At 37.7% G+C, this 18,519-nt stretch overlaps 1 protein-coding gene across 1 annotated transcript in view; it reads left to right on the forward strand.

The window, feature by feature from the left end:
- LOC133317369 (peroxisome biogenesis protein 5) overlaps positions 1–16,289 on the forward strand; it is a 53,815-nt gene extending 37,526 nt beyond the window's left edge. Inside the window, exons 14-16 of the mRNA XM_061519229.1 lie at positions 15,569–15,663; positions 15,802–15,879; positions 16,046–16,289. Coding sequence (XP_061375213.1) covers positions 15,569–15,663; positions 15,802–15,879; positions 16,046–16,070 — 198 coding nt within the window. The 3' untranslated portion in view covers positions 16,071–16,289. The remainder of the gene's footprint in view (positions 1–15,568; positions 15,664–15,801; positions 15,880–16,045) is intronic.
- The last annotated feature ends 2,230 nt before the right edge of the window (positions 16,290–18,519 follow it).

Raw genomic sequence — 18,519 nt, forward strand, 5'->3', positions numbered from 1 at the left:
CAAAATGTGGCTAACCGGAGCCAAGGGAGCAATCAAAATAGGGGAGGACCCGAAGAGTCTAATGTAAAAAACGATTGGGGACCACTACAAGTAGACCCACCAACCAGAAAACTAGAATTACCCATGTTCTTTGGAGAAGATGCTTATGGTTGGCTCACCAAGGTAGAGCGTTACTTCAGGGTGAATGAGATGGCAAAGAATGAGAAGCTTCCGGCGGTGCTTTTGGCATTAGAAGGAGAGGCGTTAAACTGGTATCAATAGTGGGAGATTAATACTGTGAACGTTACTTGGGCCATGTTTCGATCGGAGGTCCTTAGTAGGTTCCAATCAGAGATGGAAAATAACCCGCTCAGGCCATTGTTGACGTTGCGACAGACGGGGAGTGTTGCTGAATATCGTATGGCTTTTGAGAAGGTGGTTGGTCCGCTTAGGTACGAGGATGAAGAAATCCTTAGAGGGATTTGGCTTAATGGGTTGAGTGGAAGTATTGATGCACCCCACTAGTAGGTTGTCGGAGATGATGAAGTTGGCTCTCAAGATTGAGAGGAGGAACAAAGCATGGCATGAGTTTTGGGCCGAGAGAGGCCTTATAACATGAATTAGTTAACCAAAATGACCCAAGCCAATAAAACTGCAGTGGGTCACACTCCGGGCCGGGTCAATTATTCAAGTCAAGCTAATATGACTAATGTCACTAACTCCAGGCCCAGTAACAACGAAAATTCGAGAATCACTCAACCATCTAGGAACCCTTGTTCGTCTTCGACTGGATTGGTGTCAAATCGCGTTTTTGAAAGCCAGTCAAGCAATACCAATGGCGGCGGTGACCGTTGACTCCCTCAGGCGGATCTGCATGAATGTCAGAGGCTCGAGCTTTGCTTTAAATGCGAAGAAAAGTGGAATCAAAACCATAGGTGTAAGGTCAAACAACTTCATCTGATCTTGGTTGATGATGATGGAAGGATTCCGGAAGGAGAGGAGGCTATTGATTCTGGAGCACATGGAAGGGAAGTGGCTCTGCAACTTTCTATGCAGAGTTTACTAGGTCTCTCTTCTAGCCAAGCTATGCGTCTATGGGGAAGGCTGGGAATGAGCAGATCAAGGTGTTGATAGATTGTGGAGCTTCCCATAATTTTGTGGGAAAGGAGCTGACAAAGAAACTGAAACTAAAAGTGGACCTGATGCCATGATATCTGGTGTAGGTTGGAGATGGCCACTGAGTCTCCTATCGACTTGCATTTGTTTGATCTAGGAGGAGTGAAGGTGGTCTTTGGTCTCGATTGGCTTATTGGCTATGGGGAAATTCGGACCAACTTTAAGGAGATGTCCCTCAAGATAGATCATGAGGGGAAGGAGGTTTTTATTCGAGGGGACTCATCACTTTCAAGGTCCATAGCCTCGTTGAAGTCCATAATCAAGGCGTTCCAGAATGAAAGGGAAGGATTCTTGGTAGAAGGTGAAGATAGGGGTACTTCGTGGAAGGAATTAGAAGAGTTGTTGGTGGAGTTTCAGGACTTATTTCGGGAGCCAACAGGACTTCCTCCCAGCAGAAGTCAAGACCATGCTATAATGCTAAAACCAGGTAGCCAATTCCAAATTATCGTCCTTACAGGTATACTTGAAAAGAGGAAGTATAATATTATATTGACAAATTGTATATTACAACTGTACAAGGGCTCTCTATCTAAAGAGGCTAAATAACCTAATGGACTAAGCCTAAGGAAGATTCTAGAATACAACAATAAATAAATAAAATAATTATTATTATTTACAACACTCACTCTCAAGTTGAAGAGTAAATATTTATCATTCCCAGCTTGCTAGTAAGTTCTTGAAATCTATCTGAGGGAACTCCCTTTGTCAAAATATCAGCTAATTGACGCCCAGAGAGAATGTATGGAGTGACAATCAACCCGCTATCAAGTTTCTCTTTGATGAAATGGCAGTCGACCTCAATATGCTTAGTCCGATCATGTTGAATTGAATTATGAGCTATATAAATAGCGGACTTATTATCACATAGCAGCTTCCTTCACATCTTATTTTGAGATCATCAAGTATAATTTTCAACCACAATAACTCACAAATGCCTTGAGCCATGGCTCGAAATTTAGTCTCTTCACTTGACCTGGAAACCACATCTTGTTTCTTACTCCTCTACGTCACTAAGTTACCACAAAGAAACATACAATAACCAGTGGTAGATCGGCGGTCAGTCACAGATCCAGCATAATCGACATCAGTATAAACTTCTGAAGAAAGATCGCCATCACGCCGAAATAGCAGTCATTTACCAGGAGTGACTTTAAGATACTGAAGAATTCTCTCCACTTCCTGCATGTGTTTCTCCTTTGGATTATGCATAAACTGACTGACAATACTAACAACATAAGCTAAGTCTGGTCTAGTATGAGCCAAATATATTAGTCTCCCAACTAGGCATTGATATTGTCCTTTATCAACTGGAAGACTTTCCTCTTCATAAACCATCTTGTGATTCTGCTAAAAAGGAGTACTAGAGGGTTTACATCCAAGTTTTCTTGCTTTTTTAAGAAGATCAAGGACATATTTTCTCTGGTATAAAAATTCCTTCCTTTGAATGAGCTACCTCTATCCCTAGGAAATATCTCATTTTCTCAATATTTTTAACTTCAAACTCAGAGGCTAGTCTTGCTTGCAGAATCTGTCTCTACTATATCATCACCTGTTATAATAATATCATCAATATACACAAGGAGCACAGTGAGCTTCCCATCTTGGGAGTACTCAAAGAAAAGTGTTTGATCTCATTGACTCTGTTTATATCCTAAGGTCATCATAAGCTTAGTAAACCTCCCAAACCAGGCACGAGGGGACTGCTTCAATCCATACAAGGCTTTTCTTAACCTACAAAATTTATTTTCTCCATCCACATAATCAAAACCAGGCGAGATTTCCATGTAGACCTCTTCTTCTAACTCATCAGTAAGGAAAACTTTCTTCACATCAAATTGATTTATATCCCAAATTGTAATGGGCAGCAAGGGACAACAAGGCTTTTGCAGTATTCATCTTTGCAACTCGGGAAAAAGTTTCTTCATAATCAATGCTGTAGGTCTGAGTGTAACTCTTGGCGACTAATCGAGCCTTATATCTCTCAATAGTCCCATCAGAATTTTTCTTTAGGGCATAAACCCATCTGCACCCTACTCTTTTCTTTACATTGAATTTATCAACAACCTCCTATGTTTTATTCTTCTCCAAGGCATTCATTTCCTCTTGCATGGCCCGAACCCAATTCTCATATGTTAATGCTTCGTGCCCTGATTTTGGGTTGGAAATGGAATCTAGTGCTGATATAAAGCTTTTGTGCTGCATAGAAAGGTTAGTAGAAGAAACAAATTGAGAGATAGGACGTTGGGTGCAAGATCTTTTTCCTTTTCTTATGGCAATGGGTAAGTCATCAGAGTCACTGGGTAAATTATCAGAAGATATAGGTAAGTAATCAGAGACAATAATATCATGTTCTGAAACATGAGATTTAGGACTTACCAGCGATTCAGACGATTAAGGTTGCTGATGAAGCAGTATGAGTTGTTTTCTCCTTTGATATACCAATTCAGGTGTCAAAATTTTCTGTATCTCAGGTGTATTTGAAGGTTCTGTTACATCAAGGGTAGACACAGGAGAGAGAGGTGTAGGAGTAGACAAGGACGACCTAAACTCAAAGTAGGAAGGAGACGAGTCTTCTGAAGAACTGCTCTCCCCCTGAAGATGAGGACCCTGGAAAAAGGACTAAGATTCATTAAAGGTGACGTCCATAAAAACAATTTTTTTGACTCGGAGGATGATAACACTTGTATCCTTTTTTATCAGGGGGCATAACCAAGGAAAACATACTTAAGAGCCCTAAAGGGCGGAAGTCTTGGAATGAATAGGACGGGTATTGTTAAGGACCCGTGAAAGTAAGCGGTTGATAAAAAAGACTGCAGCTAACACGACTTCTCCCTAATAAGAACTAGGAACAGATGTCTGGAAAAGTAGCGCTCTAACGACTTCAAGAAGGTGATGATTTTTTCTTTCAGCATCCCCGTTTTGTTGAGGGGTATCGCTACATGTGAGCTCATGAATCATACCTCTGTCTGTAATGAATTGTGACAGACGTTGGTTGACGTACTCAGTACCATTATTAGATATTAATCTTTTAATATTCTTACCAAACTGAGTCTCGACCATGTGATAAAATTGGATAAAGATCTCTGGTACTTCAGACTTGTCTTTCATCAAGAATATCCATATCACCCGAGTACAATCGTCAATAAACAAATCACTTTGCACTTGAAACACTATGCACTTTAGAAGGGCGCCAAACATCAGATTGAATCAGAGAAAAATGTTCAATGCTTTTGGTAGCACGAGAAGGAAAGGACACTCGATGGTATTTTCCAAATTCACAAACATCGCAATGAAAGGTCTCAACTAACTGATTTAGAAACAGAGAAGGAAAATTAACTTCAATAAACTAAATGGTGGGTGCCTTAGACACTTATGATGGAGCTAAATCATAGACTTTGTCGTATAAGGATGACATGTCATCAATAGCTGATTTTTGGTATCATTTGTAGTGTGTTCTGAAAGGAAATAATACAACCCACTCTGTTCCTCAGCAACTCTAATTGTCTTCCTCGTGGTAAGATCCTGAATAACACAATGAGAAGGGAAAAAAGTGATAGAACAATTCAAATCAGTTGTAAGCTTTTGAGTAGAGATAAGATTAGTGGAAAACTGAGGAACAATAGTAGTTAAAAGCGGATTGCGGCCCGTTGCGGCCAACTCTGAAAAACGCTATAGCACTATAGCGGGTTGTGGTCGGAAATGGTGGAAATAGTGGAATGTATTAACATAACCTAGATACACCTTATATATATTTGCTAAAAAATAAAAATCAATCAATAATATAAAGAATTGCTCCAAAACAAATAGAAATTCGAAGTAGCCAATTAAAAGATCTATATATTGTCAATATCCAAATCATAACAATATCCAAAACATATTCCATAATTCCATTCCGTTTCCATATTCAAATGTTAAAAAGAACTAATTAGAATCTTCAATTCCATCATCACCAAAGTCTGATTCAGCCTCACTGTCACTAGTGTCTATATTATACAATTGTTCTGGCACATCTTCAAGTCCTTATGTTTCTCCTTTAGAGCTTGAAGGAAAATTAGTGGACCTTGTTTGCTGTCTAGTGTAAACTAGAGGTTCATCAGCATTAGTTACATTTGCAACTACACCCCAGGTCAAGGTATCACCCTCAAATACAACTTCAGTCTCATTATGTTCCCCATCTCCACCAATATCTCCCATCAACCATTCATTGATTTCATTAATACCATTTAGGAGAATGGGATCAATCAGATCACGACTGTCAAATCGGTGTTTAAGAGTTTGGTTATATTTAATATAAACCAAGTCCTGCAACTTCTGATGCTCAAGTCTACTTCGCTTCTTGGAATGAATCTATTTGATAATTAACAAATAAATATTAGTTTAACGATTCGTTATGAAGCTCTATAAAATAAAACCATTGAGCATATACTTACATGCTCAAAAATACTCCAATTGCGCTCACATCCTGAAGAGCTGCAAGTCAGACTCAATACTTTAATGACAATTTTTTTCAGTGCTTTTGTTTGTGTTCCATATGTCCCCCACCATTGAACTGTAATACAAAATATAATAACCAAATAATATGACTAGTTAAATAAATTGTAATAATAAAAGGTTAAAGTGATCAAAAACTTACGAGGAGACACTTTATCCCTTTGTCTTTTGGCCGAGTTCATGCCAAAGAGACCCTGAGCTTTCTTATATAATTCCAACTCATCCATGACCTGGTTCATCTCATCCTCATTGGCAGTTAGTCTCTCGAAGCATTTTAAATAACCATTAACCACTTCTAAATCTTCATCAAGCTTTGGATTAGAATAAAAATATTGAGGGTTAAGATAATGCCCAGTTGCATGCAAAGGATGATGAAGTTGACAATCCCATCTTCTACAATGATAGCTAAAATCTCTTTATACTTATCTTCCTTTCCAATTCCACGAAATGCATTTTGAATTGCTTCTTTGGTCCTATCCATTGCTTCATAAATGTAACCCATTGTTGGCTTTTTTTCATTATCAACCATCCTCAGCACACCCACAAGAGACCCCATAGCCTTAAGACAATAAACAACATCATTCCAAAAAGATGTACTAAGTACTATATCAGTTGCCCTTTTCCCCTTAGGGTTTTTGGCAGTCTTAGACTTTGACCACTCATCAGAAGTGAACATCCTTCGATGGTTGTTTTTCTGCTTATACAATCTTTGTAATGTCAGGAGTGTGGTGGCAAACCTTGTCACTCCGTGCCTCACCAATTCTGTTTTGCTTGTGAACTTCCGCATAGTGTTCAATGCCAATGAATGATTATAAATGAAACCTACTAGACTGATGCCTCTTTTTATTGTCCTCTTTACTTGATCAAGCTTTCCAATGTCTTCTAGCATCAAGTCCAAGCAATGTGCAGCACATGGAGTTAAAAAAAATGACGTCTCTTCGCTTGTAAACGTTTTCCTAACATCACAAGCATAAACTTAATTAAGAAAATGAGTCACAAATAAATTGAAATATTAACAATTGAATGAGTTTATCGTCTCTTACCAGCCAAAACATAATTGCTTCCGTTGTCGGTCACCACTTGAACAACATTTTGTTCACCAATCTCCATCACAAAAGTGTCCAGAAGTTCATGTAATTTCTCACCAGTCTTCATATACGAAGAAGCATCAACACTCTTAACAAACATAGTTCTTGATGGACAATTCACCAAGAAATTAATCAAAGTTCTACCCTTCTTATCTGTCCATCGTCAAACATAATAGAACATCCATAATTTACTCTCTCTATCTCATGCTCCTTTAGTAATTGCTTTGTATACTCTAACTCTTTTTGAAGGAGTGTAACTCTACATTCATAATAAGATGGAACCTTCAAATGAGGACCATAGCTCCCTAGTGCTTCAACCATCAACCTAAAGCTTCTAGAGCATACAACATTGAAAGGTATCCCATTCGTTACTAAAAACCTCTCAATATATTGAACTGTTCTTGCTCTAGCTTCTTTATCACAAGCATCATTGATGCTTGTTTGCCTTTTCCCTAACTTGATGTTGTTTTCTGTTTTTTTAAAAGAAGTAAGTCCATGGGACCTTTCACAGTCTTGCCTTTCTTGGCAGCAACGACAGAGGAATCATTATTGGGTGTTACTCCCCTTTTTCCAGTTCTAAGGTTATGGATTTCTTCCACATCTTCAAGCTCATCATCATCTTCTTGTAGCTCATTTAGGGAAGCATTTTTATCAACTAGCTTCTTCTCATACGCTTCCTTCAAAGCATTTCTTACTTCTTGGGGGGGGGGGGGGGGGGTTCTTACATGGCTCTACATCTCCCTTTATCCCCATTTGGTGTAATTTAGCCCTGGTAATTCCACCTGTTGTTGTCTTCTGACAGAAGTCACATGTCACGTTTCTTTTGTTGTTGATATCCTTCAAGGAATTCCATTGCCATGCTATATCACGATAAGGACCCGGGAGTTTAACCAAAGCACAAGAAGAAGGAGATTCTTGTGTGCTGTTGTTGGATGCCATCACTAGCTATATTTATTATTATAGAGGCAAACAAAAAATAAAATAGAAATCAGAAAAAAGCTAAAATAAATTTCAATATAAATAAATAAAATAGTAGGTCAAAGAAAAAGAAGAAGGAAAAGATAAAAAGATCTTTTTATAAATAAATTTATAAATAAATAAATTTTACTATATATAAATAAATAAATTTCACTAATATATAAATAAATAAATTTCAATATAAAAACTAACCGACACATTGGATGCCTTCACACCAGTAATGATCTTTTTGTCTGACAAAAAGATTAGGAGGCCAGCAAAAAAAGAAGAAGAAGAAAGATATAAAAAAGATCTTTTATAAATGAATTTATAAATAAATAAATTTCACTATATATAATTATATAAATTTCACTAATATATAAATAAATAAATTTCAATATAAAAATAACCGACACATTGGATGCCATCACTACCAGTAATGATCTTTTTGTCTGACAAAAAGATTAGGAGGCCAGCATAAAAATAGAAGGTCAAAAAAAGAAGAAGGAAGAGGTATAAAAGAAACCCAAAAAAAGGGGAAGAAGTTAGAAAAAAAATCCAAAAAAAAAAAAGCTAGAAAATAAAATGAAAATAGGACGCCAGAAAAAAAAAGTTAAATAAATAAATAAAAAACATTACCTAAGAAGAGAAACAGATGATTTCTCCATTTCAGATGAATAAGAGAGGTACAGAGGAGACACTGTTGAATGATAATTTGTTGGTCACAAATATATATATATATATATATATATATATATATATATATATATATAAAATCAAATATCTTATAAGATACAAAAATATCTTATATATCTTATAGGATACAAAAATAGAGAAGAGATGATTGTATATAAATATGACTCTGATAGGATATATTGATTATATAAATTAGAATGTATGAATGTATTGTATTCAACTGTGTATAGAACTATACAAAAGACCTCTATTTAAAGAGGTTAAATGACCTAATGGGCCAAGCCCAAATAACCTACTAGAATAACAGAATAATAAATAATACAATACTATTTAATATTATATTATTTCTAACACTCCCCCTCAAGCTGGTGCGTATATATCATAAGCTCTCAGCTTGTTACATATATGATCTATTCGGGAACCTCTCAGAGCCTTGGTGAAAACATCTGCAAGTTGTTCACTGGAATTGACAAATGCTGTTTCTATCTCTCCTGATTGAATCTTCTCTCTAACAAAGTGACAGTCAATTTCTATATGTTTGGTCCTCTCATGAAAGACTGGGTTAGAGGATATATTCAATGCTGCTTGATTGTCACAAATGAGCTTCATGGGCTGCTGTTCACATAGATGTAGTTCCTTAAGCAATTGTTTTAGCCAGATGAGCTCACATGTTGCATTTCCCATTGCCCGATATTCTGCTTCTGCACTTGACCTTGCGACCACAGTTTGCTTCTTACTTTTCCAAGATATCAAATTTCCTCCAAGGAGAACACAATACCCCGAGATGGATCGTCTGTCTGAAGGAGAACCTGCCCAGTCAGCATCTGAATAGCTAGATACCTTTGCATTCCCTTTATTTGTGTATAATAAACCTTTTCCTGGTGCTCTTTTGATATATCGAAGAATCCTGATAACTGCATCCCAATGGGAGTCACAAGGAGAGTCAAGGAATTGACTTGCCACACTAACTGCAAAAGAGATGTTTGGTCTTGTCACAGTAAGATAATTCAACTTTCCAACTAATCGGCGATAACGACCAGGGTCTGACAATGGCTCCCCCTGTCCGGGTAACAGCTTAACATTAGGATCCATAGGTGTATCAATAGGTTTACATCCCAACATACCAGTCTCATCTAGTATATCCAGTGCATACTTCCTCTGACAAATGGAGATGCCCTGCCTAGATTGTGCCACTTCAATCCCTAAGAAATATCGAAGTCTGCCAAGATCTTTGGTCTGAAATTGATTGAATAAGTACTTCTTTAACTGATCAATCCCAACTTGATCGCTGCCAGTAATAATGATGTCATCAACATAGACCAGGAGATAGATGCACTGGCCAGAAGAGCTATGCCTATAGAAGACAGAATGATCGGCTTTACTTCTGGTTAAGCCAAAGGATTGAACAGCTGAACTAAAGCGACTAAACCAAGCCCGAGGGGACTGCTTCAGGCCATATAAAGATTTACGAAGCTTACATACCATTCCAGAATTCTCCCCCTGAGCAACAAAACCTGGTGGTTGCTCCATATATACTTCCTCCTGCAAGTCACCATGTAAGAATGCATTTTTGATATCAAGCTGTAGAAGAGGCCATTGATGAATGGCAGCAAGTGCAAGAAATAGGCGAACAAATGCCATTTTTGCAGCAGGAGAAAAAGTATCCCCATAGTCAAGACCAAATATCTGAGTGTATCCCTTGGCCACCAAACGAGCTTTGAGGCGATCAACAGTGCCATCAGGACCAACTTTGACAATGAATACCCTTCGACAACCGACAACTGACTTTCCAGGAGTAGCATGAACAAGATCCCATGTGCCATTGGAGTGAAGTGCTTGCATTTCATCAATCATTGCTTGACGCGAACCCGGATGAGAGAGTGCTTCACCTGTGGTTTTAGGAATAGAAATAGACGAAATACCAGAAACAAAAGTAAAATGTGGTGAAGAAAGTCTATCATATCTCAAGAAACTATAAAGTGGATGAGGGTTACGAGTGGATCGAATACCTTTGCGAAGGGCAATGGGAGTAATTTCTGTTGGAGGATCCGGAGGGGAAGAGTTGACAGCAGCAGGCAGTGAGTCAGTAAGGGTCAAATCCGCTGGAGGCGCAGGCTGACGAAGCTGGTAGGTGAGAAAAGGACGGTCCTCAGGGATGGAGGCAAGGGGCTGCTCTTCTGGGATAGAGTCTCCTGCAACTGGTAAAGACAAATCAAGAAAAGGAACAGGAAGAACTTGATCAACTTGTGTTATCTGAGATGGGATAGAATGAAAAGGTTGTTGATCAAGGAAAGTGACATCAGCCGAGACAATATAACGCTTGAGATCAGGAGAGTAGCAACGATACCCCTTTTGAAAACGAGTATATCCAAGGAAAATACACTTGATGGCTTTGGATGTTAATTTATCTTTTCCTGGAGTGAGATCATGAACAAAGCAGGTACATCCAAATACATGTGGAGGTAGAGGATAGGAAGGTGCTCCTGGAAATAAAACACTGTGGAACTTCGTTATTGAGTACGGAAGAGGGCATGCGATTGATGAGAAAGCAAGAGGTGATTATAGCATCTGCCCAAAAACGAAGTGCAACATTCATATGAATTAGTAGGGTACGAGCAGTTTCAACCAGATGTCGATTCTTATGTTCGGCCACTCCATTTTGTTGTGGAGTGTGTGGACAAATGGTCTGGTGTAACGTCCCACGTTTCTCTAAAAAATTAGAAAACTCAAGAGACACATTCTTTTGCATTATCAATGCGCAAAATTTGAATAGAAGCACCAAATTGAGTATTTATCTCAGCACAATTTTTTTGATAAATTGAAAATAATTCAGAACGATTTTTCATTAAATAAACCCAAGTGCAACGAGAGAAATCATCAATAAAGGTGACAAAATACTGAAAACCCAAAACAGACATTGTTCGACTCGGACCCCAAATATCAGAATGAACAATAGAAAAAGGAGCATCAGCTCTTTTATCGACTCTATTAGCAAAGGAGGATCGAGTGTGCTTTCCTTGCTGACAAGAATGACAATTTAAAGACTTAAGACTGGATAAAAAGGGAACCATATGCTGAAGCTTGGAGAGGCTTGGATGACCCAGACGGCTATGAATTAGCTCAGGAGACTCTGTGAGAGAACAGGCTACTGGAGAAGGTGGTGCAATCAGATAGTAGAGACCTCGTGACTCAATGCCTGCTCCAATCGTCTTCCCCGTACCCGAATCCTGCATAGAAAAGGATTGTTTAGGGAAGGTAACAGTACATGAAAGAGAATGAATCAACTGGCTAACAGAGATTAAATTAAAAGGAATGCCAGGTATATAATAAACAGAACTCAAAGTTAAAAAGGGAGTTGGGTTGGCTTCCCCAATTCCACGAGCAGGAGCCTTAGTGCCATCAGCAAGAGTGACAGGGGGTAGGTTATTAGAATAAGAAAGTGTAGTGAAGGGATCTTTATTACCACAAAGTTGGCAGTCAATGGCTTCAAATGAGGGTACTTCCTATAACAGCGTTCTTCAAAATGCCCAAGATTCTACCAATAATTGCAACGAGGCCTCTGTCTGCGGCCACGTCCCCGACTGCGTCCACTGTTCCAATTGGAATCACTGGCCCGAGAAAAGAATGGAGATGGGGTAGTACTGGAGATGATGCCAGTCGTGTTTTTGGACGCATTACATGAGCCCTCCATCACAAAATAAAATAAAGGAGATGACCAGATCTGAAAAGAGGAGAGGAAGGTTCTGTCTCGGAATGGCCGAATTTTTTTTTTTTGCATGAACAGTACTTGTACAGACGCGTGAACAGTGTTTACACGGACGGTGAACAGTTTCTGTACGGACGCGTGAACAGTAAAACTGTACGGACGAGCCGAACAGTGAACCGTGCAGATGATGAACAGTAAATCCGTACGGGACGTTGAACAGTGAAATCTGTACGGACGATGAACAGTGAAAATTGTACGGACTGTATGGACGCGGTAAACAGTAAACATATATATTTTTTTTGTTGAAAACCCACGTGAACACTGTAGAACCAAGCCGGAGGGACGCACGACGTTAAAGGAAGGAGAGAACGCCTAAGCAGTGGGCTTAGGGTTTTAGCGGAAGCGAAAATTCCCAGAACAAAGAGCTCTGGTACCAAATTAGAATGTATGAATGTATTGTATTCAATTGTGTATAGAACTATACAAAAAACCTCTATTTAAAGAGGTTAAATGACCTAATGGGCCAAGCCCAAATAACCTACTAGAATAACAGAATAATAAATAATACAATACTATTTAATATTATATTATTTCTAACAATATATATATATATATATATATATATATATAAAATCAATATATCTCTCTCTGATAGGATACAAAAATATATCTGATTATATAAATCTGATTGTATACAAAGAGCTGATAGGATATATTGATATATAATTATATATATCTCTGATAGGATAAAAAGTATGTCGGTTATATAATAAAATAGAAGTCTAGTGAACAGGTTACGTGATTTACACACAGAAGACAAATTACTTTTCAGGTTTTTGTATCAGATTACTTTTCAGTGTCCTGTCCGAGTCACTCAGAAGAGAGAGAGAGCTCTCCACTTTATAAAAAAAAAATTCTTGGGAACAGGTCACGTGATTTACATACAATCAAAATGAAATAATATTATAATAAAAATCATATTCAAAATGAATTGTACAAGCCACGTGATTTTCTTCCTCGTTTCCATCTTTATAGTTTATAACGCAGAAGAGAGAGAGAGTGCTCCATTTAAAAACGCAGAAGAGAGAGAAAACTCCATTTCAGCCGCGATTTTTGCCGAGACAGACGCTATTTCCTCCGCTATTACGGCCGCTAAAGATGCAATCTCTTTCCGGCGCGGTGCAGAGTTATTTCTCGCGGTCGACCACAGCAACCCGCAAACGGTGCGGGTAGCGGCGCTTTAGCGGCGCTTTTAACTGCTATGGAGGAACATAAAGAACATTTTGAAGAAACAAGGAAGGTTCAGAACCAATAATTGACTTATGGGATCCATCAACTACGGCTATAATATAACTACCAAAGTAGGATGATAAGAGAAAGAAAAGACTCAGCAAGACAAGTCATATGATCAGTTGCACCAGAATCCAAAATCCATGAGATTTTAAAATCAAGGCAAGAAGCAAGAAGAGATGTAGAACATATGTTCTTACAAGACAAGATCAAAGAACTGTCAGATGGCTTACACAGATTATCAATAGCTTCCTTAAGCTGCTCTAACTCCCCTTGCCGAATGTTCACATATGGAGGTTGTGTAATAGTCGAATCACCATCGAAATCGATCCTAACGCAAAAAAAAGTCAAAAATAGCAACAAAATCAAACTAACGCACACCCAAACAACTTTTGACACCGGCGATGAACAGTGTGTCCGACGATGAACAATACCAGTGAACAGTGCGCGATGAACAATACGTTCGTAGAAAAAAGAGTCAAACAAAGGTCCTCTCAGTCCAAAAAGTCCCCAAAATTTTTTCCGGTAGCGACGAGATGCAAACAAATAGTGTTCCGCTTTAACGGCGGCAGTCGCGGAAGCAAAGCCTTCAGAATCGAGAGCTCTGATACCAACTTGAAAAGAGGAAGTATGATATTATATTGACAAATTATATTTTACAACTGTACAAGGGCGCTCTATTTAAAGAGGCTAAATGACCTAATGGGCTAAGCCCAAAGAAGATTCTAGAATATAACAATAAATAAATAAAATTATTATTATTATTTACAACATCTCCCATGATTGCCAATAATGTGTGACTCCAAGAATCTTGGTCATGATCAGCTCAGAGAACATGGAAAGAATCCACGGCAAGAGCATTTGGTCCTGTCTCTCCCGGTCTCTACATGCACTATTGACTCCATCATTGAGTCGATCCTCTTTCATTGACTCCCGTTGATCTTTATTCTCAGCGGAAATCATGAGAGAGGTGTGGTGGATCAAAGCCCTAGATTAGGGCTCTCATACCATTGGAGAAAGGAAACAAAGGAAAGAGAGGGAGATAGAGATTCACAAGAAACTGTATAGTGAGTTCTGAATATTGACTTGAGGGAAAGAGATTACATGAAGTGTATTTGTAAGAGAGGCTAGCTTCCACAGGAAGCCATGAGCTGATGACAGCTCAGCTAAAACAACCTAGCAGTTATATAACAGAAAAATAACAAACTAACTGAACTAACTGATCAGCACTTCAGACAAGTGCTTTCGACACAATGTTGTACAGTTCAAAGGACAAAGTCATGTAAATTGTACATATGGACATATCTCCTAATAGGGCAATGGGCATAACGGGGTGGGGATATTTGCTGCTGGATAGTGGGCACAGCGGATCTTGGGCTACGTTGGCAGAGATGGTTCAAAACCCTCTTTGATACTAACTTGAAGTTTAGAGAGCAAACTAGATTGGATGGAATTGTGTGTCTAACAGTTTGCACTTGGTCTCTGTTATATTAGTCTTGTGTTAATTACAATGATTATATCTTGATTTATATAATTCTAATTGATTACACAATATATACATGAAATCACCTAAGTTATTCTAACAGTCATAGTTGGGTGTATAGAGCTGGTAATTGTTTTCAACTAGGAATCACGAACACTTCCAAATGGTTGCTATACCAGTGTTGAAGACGTTGCTGTTTGATACTCTTCAGATAGCTATGGATACTCGCAGCCTGCATCCTTTAACTTTTTACTTCTAGTTTCTGTATTTTTGTACAAATACAGGTGGGGTATCGTAATAATTAGATGAAGAATGATACTATTTTACTGTATCTACAATGACTAACGTTAACTTTTGAAACACTGATGTCTGTATTTTAATTTAGTATCTGTGGCTTTACATTAATTTTATATAAATTTTAGAGAAAACACGCATTTTGGTCTCCAAAGATACAAGTGTTATCGATTTGGTCCTCCAACAATAAATACATCAAAACAGTTCTTTAATACCAAATGCTGACTTCTAATTAGGCCATTTGATATCAAAATTTAACATTGAAGGGCCACTTTGATGTGTTAGGACCATATTAATGACACTGGTACTTTTAGAGAACCAAAATGGGTGTTTACTTTTAATTTTATATGTTGTATCCTATCCTGTTATGAAACTACTAATTTGCTATACCTTTTACATTTCCTACAGGGCTTATATGAAGAATCCATTCGTTATTACGTTCGAGCACTTGCAATGAATCCAAAAGCAGAGAATGCATGGCAATATTTGAGAATTTCATTGAGGTAGATTTTGGAATATATATTGACGGAGTAAAGTAGAGCACGGAGCACGATTTGACTGAGGGGAACGGGGAGTGATAATTCAAATCAGGTGTTGATTTTATATTCTTGCGAGTTAACTTTCTATCTCCTATTTTTCAGCTGTGCTTCCAGGAATGACTTGTTCGAAGCTTGCGATAGTCGCAATCTGGATCTTCTCCAGAAGGAGTTTCCACTACAGTAAGTTTTGCTTCTAATGAGTGGATGAATTACACTAGGGTCAGTTCCACTGCGGCGGTTGCTTGAACATCAATCCTATTTTGCCTGAAATCTTTTGGATCAGTAAATGGTACATTTTCTGGCTTTAGACCTCACTATAGATCTCTGCTTCGGTCTAAATTTCTAGGGGAGCTGAAAGACTGGTCAAGTGACTAAGCCTGCACGTGTATAGGAGGGATTGTTCCATTAATCTTTCAACATATGGTGTATATCATGAAAGTACATCAACCTACATTCGATTTTGATACAGTTACACACTCCATTTCTGAATGATACAAAAGCTATTTGTCATAGGAAAGCTGCATTACTGAAGTTTTTTTATTATAAAGTTGGGCATATTGTGTATCTAGGTATATAACTAAACAAGATTCGTCGCATATCATTTATCTAATTATTTTTATTATTACTTGACCTACTATTACTTTTGATTCACTGGTCTTCTGTTTTTTTTCTTTTGGTTGAATGAAGAGTGTAAAAAATCAATTCAACCCAAAAATTTAAGCTGGTGGGTAAGGTTACATTAATGATTTTTATATATCTTTAACACACCTCCTCACACAAGAGTCCATTGGACTTGAAGAGTGGATGATGCACCAGGCTCAGTCTACCTGTGCTAAGAAATTCCACGAGAAAGTGGGGGCGGTAAGGATTGAATCTGGTACACCGAAGCTCTGATATTATGTAAAGAACCAATTCAACACAAAAGCTTAAGCTGGTGGTTGAAGTTACATGAATGATTTTTATATATCTCTAACAAAGGGCTAATGCCCAAGATGATTCACTGGTCTTCTATGGTAACTAGGCTTCTAAAAATATGACTGAACCCTGCTTCATTGTTTTGAACCAAATGTTACACATGTAAAGATTATTCCCCAAAGCACTGGATATATATGATTAGTATACATTATGAAGCAATTTACTTGATATCAAGTGCTTGTTGAGTTAAAGCACTACGAGCCTTATACACGTTTTTTTTTTGTTGGTAGTTAACCTGGATATATCCACACACAACTTTCTCCAGTTATCTTGTTCTTGGAGTACGGCCCTAAGGCAAGCTCCTCATTGGAACAAAGGGTGCATTGAACCATTGTTACTGGAGGAAGGGTGAGACTAATCCCCCTTTGAGTGGAGGCAGTTTCCCTCTGACCCCCAAAAAATTTCAAGAATTTGCCTTGTCCAAGGTTTGAACACCTGATCAAAGTAAGTTGTATACACTTTTTTGTTGCTAAGTCAGGATGATATGACATGAGTGAATGATGCTCTCGTAGCATTGGTAATTTTTGTCGTAACAGATTTTAGTCTTTCTAAAATGAAATATGTTAAACATAGTGTGAGATAGGGGTGTTCGCGGTCTGGATTGGATCCGTTTTGGAAGCAATAATCATCCGATCCAATTCCTTCGGTTTGATCATATAATCATCCATTCGGTTTGAATTTTTTTTTCAAATCCGATCCGATCCAATCCAATTTTTTTTAATTTGGATTGGATCAATTTTCGATTTTCTGAAAATCCTAAAATTTATTTCATGATTATTGTGCAAATAACATCTTTTGTAGATATTGGCTTTGTAATTTTTTTTTTTTTTTTTTGAAATACAAAAGCATTAGTAAACTATAATATAATTTTTTTTTGGGCAATGAGATATGAAGCTCTACAAAGATAAAATTTTGTTGGTGAGATGTGACTAAATTTTTTCTTGGGTTTAGTCGATGGATTAATGAGTCTTGAGTTTAGAAATTCTTGGGCTTTGATTGGGGAAAAACCCATCGGTTTGGATTGAATAGGTTTTCATCAACTCATCCAAAAATCGATCCAATCCAATTAAATTTTATTATTTTTTTTCGGTTTTCGATTTTTCGATTTTCGGTTTTTCGGTTCGGTTATCGCGGTTTGAATCGGTTGTTGAACATCCCTAGTTTGAGATGATCAAGTTCTTTGACAATTATTGTAGAGGAAGCAATAGTCAATCTATTTTTGCTCTATATGTAAAAACGTCAACCCTATGAAGAAACTTCATCCCTCCCTCATTGCCCATTTTTGCCTCGTGTTCGATCGATTGCTTTCATGAATTTCTACTCTTGCAATATGGGACTCCATAGTTAGTTTCCATATTTACATTACAAACAATAATTAAAATTGCGATTCAAGTTTGAAGATATTTTATGATATGGAACTACAAATGTTGAGTAGGGGAAGTTTCCGTTGCTGCTGTGAAGATGAGAGCATAGAAGGAAAATCGCTGTTGTGATCGGAAAAGAAAAATAGTAACTAAAATCTCTGTTTGCATTGTTTCAACTAGAATTAAATATTGTCTTGTATTTTATCCTCATCATCATACCATTTAGGCTTGGCAGAGACAATAGTGGAGATAAGATAGAACAAGTTATTGTATTGTAATCTTATTGATTGTTTGGTAAACTAACAAGATATGATAAGAGTGAGTGTAAATGAGCTGGATGAGACTTTGATACAAATAAACAAATAGGCTAACCTATGTAAAATATTTTAAGTTTGAACTAAGCTATTAGCCTTAATTTAAAAAATCAAATGGTCTCGGCTAGACTTATTAACTTGTTTAAGCCTATCAAGCTTCCAATACC

Source organism: Gastrolobium bilobum, unplaced genomic scaffold (assembly GCF_033153095.1).
Source record: "Gastrolobium bilobum isolate Gb01-03AN ecotype WA unplaced genomic scaffold, APGP_CSIRO_Gbil_v1 utg25066, whole genome shotgun sequence".
Lineage (NCBI taxonomy): Eukaryota > Viridiplantae > Streptophyta > Magnoliopsida > Fabales > Fabaceae > Gastrolobium > Gastrolobium bilobum.